The sequence below is a fragment of the Dipteris shenzhenensis genome, chromosome 18 (genome assembly GCF_047967505.1).
Source record: "Dipteris shenzhenensis isolate YYH24624 ecotype China chromosome 18, Dip_SZ_1.0, whole genome shotgun sequence".
Classification (NCBI taxonomy): Eukaryota; Viridiplantae; Streptophyta; class Polypodiopsida; order Gleicheniales; family Dipteridaceae; genus Dipteris; species Dipteris shenzhenensis.
This window is the reverse complement of record NC_141613.1, coordinates 26,113,191-26,121,537: the sequence shown is the minus strand read 5'-3', so window position 1 is coordinate 26,121,537 and position 8,347 is coordinate 26,113,191. Positions and strand designations below refer to the sequence as shown.

Here is an 8,347-nt window from a genome sequence, read left to right as displayed (position 1 = left end):
AAAATTCTTCTTCCTATTGTATTGCTCAAAAACTGATTTGAGGGAAGTTCCCATTAGGTGCACAACAGCACTATGTGCTTCTCTTCGTGTGCTACCCTTGACTTGATTATTGACCTTCTTATGATGGAAGTCGGAAACACATTCGAAATTTTCAGATAACTAACGATATCTAACCGCCATCTCTTCACTCCTATCCGCGACACTTTTCCCAACACAGCGACTAACTGCCTTCTCAACAACTGTCCTGCTCATCATCAATTCAGCCCGTACGCTCTGCTTGATTCAATTACTCAACAGACGAATAGGCAAATTATTAGCTTATGTAATTCAATACTTGGAAGCAACCATCAATACATTTTACACCTTAATTTACCTATTTCAATTTGCTTGAAGCATAAGTTAATATCATCTGTTCTGGACTACAAGGTTTGCATCTCTCAACTCAACGGGAGTAGCATGAAAGCTTTAGCCACCTAGATAAAACATGCAAAGCCTAGTTCTTAAACGGAAAAGTCATTGTAATAGGTAACCGCAGCCTCATCTGCGTCAGAAGAAGTGTCAACCGAGGCAATAAAAGACAATGATATCGAATTGGCATTGATCTCTCACGATTGGAATTTTCCATTACATAGAGGTTGAGCTTCTACTGTTTTAAAATTAGGGGATTGAACTGGGTCGATCCCAAGAGCCAAGGAGAATCAGCCTGTGGCCTTGCTTTCTGTCTACCTGTGTCTAGCATATGGATACAGAATTAGCCTGTGTCTTGCTTTCTGTTTACCTGTGTCTAGCGTATGTATACAGAGCCAAGCATAATTGGCCTTTTTGTGTCGACGTTATCACGAGCATGCAGGAATGTGCACAGGGAGGGAGATGAATGCAATGGATAAAGGCTGCATGGACAGAGGTTCGGTGTTGTTCACCAGTCGGGGAAGTAAAGCAGGTATTTCCCCCTCGGGGGTCAATTCCAAAGGAACTCCATTCAACAAGCTAGTCTGGCTGTGGAGATTCCCGTCCATGGCCGTGAGATGATACTCCTCCCTTGTAGTTACCTGAACGGAAGGTTGCAATGAAAGAGAAATGGTGTAAGTTGTTTGATTGCTCAGGTTGAGCAATAGGACTGTGGCTCCTTCCTGCAAGCACAGAAGATTTGTGTGTTTTCAGGAACAGCAAGAATCGTTGATCTCTACGCAAAGCAAAGACTAAAAGGAAGCAGAGTATCGGTATAGAGAAGTTTGAAATTTCATTGGATGAACAATGTTTTGCCTTTGCTGGTTGCATCCAGCCAGATTAGAGGAGCACGAATGCATGTAAGATAGAGCTGAATCGGATTATATTCTCTGTTCCGACAGGGGTACGTACCGTGCTCCTGGAGCAGTGTGCATAGGCACGCAAGTACGGTGAACCCACTGATTTTGTATCAAGAACTTTTGTACTCATCAATCGATGCCATAGCAGTGCACTGAAGAGCATCACAACCCACAGCATTAGCTTTTCACTCGCTCTTCTAGCCAACGCAGAGCAAATCGCCTGTCACGAAGCCAAAACAACAATCCTCGACATCAATTTTTTAGAGATCGCATTCTTACTTATAGTAATCTGGATTGGGTACGAATGTGGTCGTGTTGAGGAGGCCGTAGTTGCCACCGATTAAGGACTGGCGACAATACGATTTTGTACCAAAGCGAGCAGCCATGCCGAGCTGGTCCAAATACCTGCAACAATCAAGAGTTACAACTCGCTAATCCAGCAATGGGGCTTTGATTCTTTCGTCACAATGAACTGCACTTTTAGAAGTTTGCCCTGCTTCTCTGTTCTGTGTACCATGGGAAGCAAGTGCGCAAAATCTGAGAAGTACCAGAAGCCAATAACAAAGGCGTTTGTTACAAGGGGATGGCCGCTGTTGTATGCTCCTCCTGCTTCTCCAACCCAAGCCTGTGTCCAGGGACCGTGTTGCTGCAGGGTGTCTTGCATCAATTGAAATGTGGTATTCTCCCGATCCAAATAGAAGGGGTTGAGAATCTTTTCCACCAAGTCAGGGGCGACCCCTGCACGAACAAATTCGACACGCCCTTCGTTAAAGTCTCTGATTATTGTCCCATTCTCCGACAGTTCATTTCAAATCACTCCCAACGAGAACACCATTTCAAATCACTCTCAACGAGCAACACTCGGCCTACCTAATGGTACAAGGCCAGAATTGTCCGGAATCGGTGGCATTACCTGGACCCAGATTGTAAATATGGTGCGTGATAACATCAACGCTGTCTTCTGAAGCGCTGTGCAGGAAATCTTCCGTCCAGACTTGATCAAAGAATCCATCAGGAGCCACCAGCAAGGGTGTAGATGGCTGGTCTGCGTAAATCTGCCTCACCATTGTAGCCAGCTCTTTCATGTCGGCAGCGTACTGCGGAGCAGGGATAGTTGTACCGATGCCATTGCCAGACAATTCATTCCCTGTAGAGAGGAATGTCTTAGGACGCAACGGCATTCTTCTCGTTGCATCACTGAATTACTACATTAAAAAAAGAAGATTTCCAAATCACAAAACTAGACGCCGTGAACAGTGATGTTTGATCGAACCGAATTCCCAAGCGCTTATGTTGTAGCCTTTGTCATGCGTATATTGAATAAAATCGCGGGCGTTGGTTGAATCCCAAGCATCTCTGTTACTCTGCCTCCCATACAATGCGTTCAATCCGAAAGCAACCTCAGATCTGCACATTATTCAATCAATACTTTAGCAGACCCTCCGCTGTTACTCAATGATCTCGAAAATCTACCCGATAAACCGTTTGAATGATGTCGAAGCCTCAACCCGATGAACTGTGTTCGCGATTCCACGGCGAGAAAAGTGGCTTACTTTACGCTTTGGAAGAAATCGTTCAACTCATTCCAACGCCACATAGGCAGGCACCCGCCAGAAAATCCGAACATGGCTGATTGGTTCTTCACAAATGGGACGCACGGTTCTATGGGTTGCCCGATATGGTACACGACTTTGTCTTGCAAAGTTCCTCCCAATCTGATCTTCAGAGGCGAAAAAGCTGCAAAAGAAGTCGATCACAGAGTTGATGAAAACGATGTAGGCTGGGCGCCGGCAAAATCTAGAAAGCTTAATATTGTAACAGAGCGCGAGAAAAACTTAAAACACGCAGCGCAGAAGCTTGGGAAGCCAAGCGAGACGTCGAATATTTAGGAGTTGGAGTAACACAAATGCCACGCTAGGGAATTAGCACAAATAGAACAGGCGATCGATAGTGAGAGCAACGCGAGTCTCGTACCCTTGACAGCATTGTGCAGCACGGGGTTGGAAAGATTCTGCAAGGAAATAAACAGCATGTCAGGATTTCACGGCAGAATTGTACATGGGGGCTGAAATCGCTACAGGGTCGGCGCTCTTCTCTTCATACTCTTCTCATCGCAATCGTGGACCTTGATGGGAGGTTTTGTGCGTGCAGAGTTAATTCGAACTCGTTGCTTACCAAGTTGAGAAGCGAAGCGTGGCCCCAACTGCAGGTGCCGTAGTCGCATTTGCTGGGAGGCCACCAGTCGAGGGTGGCGCAGATGAAAGAGCGGTCGACGAGGGCGGAAGGGGCGAGGGCATGGACGGAAACGGAGATGGGAGAGGCACAGTGAGGGTGGACGAAGGCGGAGGAAGAGAGGAAGCAAAAGGAGATCAAGAGGGAGAGGAGGGGGAAGCGAGCCATGGGAATGCCGATGAGATAGCTGGATCAACTGTTGGGGAAGAAGGCGGCAGGAAGGGGGGCGATGGAGGGGGGGATAAGGGGAGCTGTGAGGAAGAAGGTGGGAGCTCGTGAAGGTGCAGCTTTGGCTATGGCGATGGCGATGACAGAATTGCACCTACACGCACTGATTTGATCCTGATTTGCATCCTTCCTCTAGAGTGAGAAACACTGAAACCATCGAATCCCGAAGAGAGAGAAGCACCTCCCATCGCCCTTTCAAGACACCCACCCCCCCGACTCCCACAGAGCTTTAAAAGAGAGAGAGAGTGAGAGGCCGACTGATATATCTTCCATCTAGAGTGAGAAACACTGAAACTAGCTAATGCGAAAGAGAGAGAATGCTCCCTGGCGAAGAGAGAGAAAGACGGGAACCCGTCGGCGAAGAGAGAGAAGCCGGCCAACCAGGCCGACCCGGCTAGAGAGAGATGACTGAAACTAGCAAACGCCCAAGAGCGAGAAGAACCCTGGAACAGCTCCTGCTTTTTTCTTGAGAGAGAAACACCTAAACTAGCGAATGCGGAAGAGAGAGACTTTTTATAAGCCAATTTGGAAGAAACAAAAAGGGCCTTCTAAAGTCTTTTTTGGAGGGAGAAACACCAAAAGTAGCGAATTGTGAAGAGACGGACAAAATGGCCTACTTCGTAGGAGTCCTTACCAAGCTTTATGCCTTGTTTTTTGCCAAAAAGTTATCCATTCTTGTGTCCCACATGCACTCAAGGGCCCTCGAGGGCTGAGGTTTGTCACCGGTTACAGCGCTTTCCCATGCATGCTCTCGCAGCAAAAATGCTAGACAAGCAGGCAAAAGCCATCTATGCAATCCCATCCACTGTCAATGAGGGAAATGGAGAGGAGGGTGGTACTCGTTTTGGTGAGCTTTCAATCAGACAATCTGTAATGAGGGTGGCATCCAATCAAACAATCTCAAATGAGGGTAGCCCCAGAATGCCAGGGTGGAGAGCCCAAATTTTCGATTCTACAAGGGCGCAAAAATGCTACCTGTTGGCACCTAAAGCTATGGGGCTATTGGATGGAACAGGTCAAGCAAAAGCAAATTGTGGCAAATTTGCTAGCATATCCAATCACGGGAACACCTCTGCTAAGGCTACAGTCCCTCGCGGACTTGGCAGGTTGATAGAGTCCATAAATGCTCTCACCTGGTTCGTAAGTTCCGTTGTGACTTGCAAAAATTGCCTACTTCCGTCTATACTTGCCTATATTGAAATATTAGTTGCTTTCCATGGATTTTCTCTATTAGTCTTCACCTTGCTTTTTCATTGCTATTGCCTATAAAAACCACAATATGGCATCTAAACACACTACTTGGAAGGTTACCACATCACAATCATTCGGTCATCCTACATGTCATGGGTGAACCTAAAATTATAGGTAGATAGAGGAGACCCGAAGACAAGGGATGGTGGGCAACAAGGGTCAACATTCTTAAAGCAATTATTCAAGGGACCTACCCATTTTGAGACATGCACGTCGTACACAACATACACATTTTGAGAGATGCACCTCATACACAACAACAAAAAGTGGGCCTCTACATGTCCTCTTTCAACAAACTCATCCCACCTCCTTTCCTTTCTTGACAAGGACTCCAAATTTATGCTTGATAGTAGAAGTATATACACATATAGCATCCCTCACATTTGAAGCTTGAAAGTCTCTATTAGCACTCACATCATAAATGCATGGAAAATATTTACCCATAGCAACCCTTTCATGCATCGGACATGTGTTGGATTCCTTATATCACATCAAAATCATAGTCAATGCTGAATGGAACTAGCACAATGTCTTAACATAGCTTGGAACAATGGGACATGTTTGGATGAATTAAAAGCTAGCAATATCCTTTTCGTAACAAAATTTTGGTCCTAACAAGTTATGTCACAACTCACTATTACTCCCCAAGAGATTTTCTATATCTTCTTCAATGTCACGTTTGTGCTTATGTGTTCTTCTTAAAGTGAGATCATATATAAACTAGATAGCTTGTTTAAGGGAAAGAAACTTCCATGAACATTCTACAAAAAGATTTTTTGGTTTTATGCCAAAAATGGGTCCACCATCGACTTAGGACCTATTGTCCATTCTTTATTCACTTTCTTTCCTTATCCACTTCCTCTCTACCTCCATCATAGCATCCCTTTACCTTCTACAGGAATAACACATGCAAGGCCCACCTATATTTCAACTAGAACCAGAGCATTGTCTAACAAACCCATAACAAGACCATATTCTTGTCACATATTGACCCTTCCACTGCTAAAAATATTTAAAATAGTTGCATATCAAAGAGGAATTCTAGTGCATCACACCTAAAACCTAATCCCTTCAAATCTTGGATTCAAAATATGGCACAAAGTTATGTCATTAAATTGTTAGATCAAAAGGGAATTTTGCAAGAAATTAGACATAACTAACAACTTATGACATTTTAGCAAAGCTTCCAATAAATTTCCCTGGCTAAAGTAAAAATCAAAATTTCTTCTACATACGTTATTACTATAACTGCTCTATGTATGTGTGTGTGTGCACATGCATGCACATGCACATGCATGTGTATGCTTGCATGCATGTGTGTGCAAATGCATGCATGCAGGTGTGTGTATAGCCTATTGACAAGTCAAAACGAGCAAATTATGCCTTTAATAAATCATCAAAAAAATAATGAAAGGAATCCTAAGAAATCGAAGCTTGCTAAAATACATGCAAAGGGGAACAAATATTAAACTTGGTAAGTGTAATCATTGTTAGAAATTGGCAAACTAAACAAGCATGAGTTAATGCCTTCTTCATGTAAGCTCTTGTCATAATCAAACCACACTAGTCAACTAGTAAATGAGTCAACAAGATAGTATAACTTGAAATCCACTTCAAAGTACCATAACTTCTTTTGACTGAGATCCAGTTAACACATATAGTCAAACTTAGTAAAAAATGGTCAAGCTTCATACAATGATCTTGGAGGCCAAAATTGAGATGATGGAGAGCAGATCCGAGAGGGCGTTTGCAAGGGAGAGAGAGATTATATACCAAGCAAAGTCGTCCATGAAGAATGCGCACTGATTTTCTTCAAGTCGGCTAGCATTGTCTAAGGAATTCCAAACTGAGAATCGACGATTTTTCCACGGTTTTAGCTCAGTATAAGCTCAGAACTCATGAGCAGCTTGCTCATACTATTGCTAAAGTAGTACTAGAAGCAAATGTTGATATGTGCCCAACAGACGATGAATTTTGTGAAGAGGTCACAGGTAAAGAAGTCGCAATGGTGGGCAGCAGAGACGAAATTTTGGAGAGTGCTTTGCGCTCAAAGGTCACCTAGATGATAGCCACCTCTGGCCAAGAGGGCTTGGAGAAATGTCACCTTGAGTGTGTGCATAGCTTTACAAAGATCAGCAATGATTGGGAAGAAGAAGATGAGGAAGAAGGTGAGTTTGATAGGGATGATGAAGGAGGTGATGACATGTGGCACATGTGGGTAGAGACTCAAGGAGGATCATACAAGCTCTGATACCACATGTTGGAGTAGTATGGAGCCAAGATGATGAAAAAGAGAAATAGTTTATTCATGAGAGATGGCCAATATATAGGCACTGGTTACATTCCATGTATGACATCATATGTAAGCTCAGTAGAGCATCTAGATCCACAATTATCTCCATGATTCTCTCAATCACACCTACTAGAACCTTTTACTCTAGCACACCTACACTCACACACTCCTACCATAGGACTCCTATCCCATAGGCATACACCAATACATCAATTTGTCCTTCAGGCAACTCAAGCAGTGGTAAAGTAGTAATTGATACAATGAAACTATGTAGTATAAAGAAAGTGTATCCCATCAAAATTGCACTCTAGCTTAGAAAATTCAAGAGAGGACTCTATACTAGCGTGCAAACTTATTGGTGGTATTTGTAATAAAAAATCATCACCTACCGTCATCTCAAAGGAAAAGAAAGTTAAAACTTAAATTTCTAGAGGGATAGACAAGATTCACATAACAAAATGTAGGGAACACCTTGTCTTGTATTAGTGATGAGAAATCATGTGAATAAAATTATTAAGATGTTATGGATAAAAAGGTGATTAAATTGATACGGAGTTTTGCTACACAGAGTTAGTTGCCCACTTTGGTGTTAATTGCTATGGTTAACAACAAGCGGTTGGATTTTTCACAAGATAGCACCGAGAAGAAAGATAGGATGAGAAGAAGACAATAGATATTCGCCTTGGAGCCATATGGACTGAGAATAAGAGAGAGAGAGAGGTAAGAAAGAATAGGATTGGCTCTCCCTTCAAAAGGTGGAATGTATATATCCAAAGGTTTGACTTTGGCCTTCATTGTTGTATGCACGAGTTTGGAATACAAGCTCTCTTTCTCTCCAAAGACCGTTTTGAGTGTTCTCTTGTTTCATTTGTAGCGTCTTTGTGTTTGCCACTCCACCCCCTTCATTCCCCTCCCCCTCCCTTCTCTCCTTCCATCTCCCCTTCCCCTTTTCCCTCTCATCGAAACACATTGCAACAACCCGAGAGTCTCAAGAGTGACACTTGAGTACAGTTCATGCTTGCATTGCTAAAACAAG

General features: G+C 43.5%; 1 protein-coding gene across 1 annotated transcript; it reads right to left on the bottom strand.

Moving 5' to 3' along the window:
- Positions 1-401: 401 nt before the first annotated feature.
- Positions 402-3,906, bottom strand: LOC147891012 (heparanase-like protein 3). The gene is made up of 9 exons (XM_087389652.1): positions 3,483-3,906; positions 3,282-3,318; positions 2,861-3,044; positions 2,581-2,714; positions 2,221-2,454; positions 1,856-2,045; positions 1,587-1,712; positions 1,360-1,459; positions 402-1,130 (listed from the first exon to the last, which is right to left on the bottom strand). The coding sequence occupies exons 1-9, from the start codon at positions 3,705-3,707 to the stop codon at positions 837-839; spliced, it is 1,524 nt and encodes a 507-aa protein (XP_087245778.1). The 5' UTR covers positions 3,708-3,906; the 3' UTR covers positions 402-836.
- Positions 3,907-8,347: the final 4,441 nt, after the last annotated feature.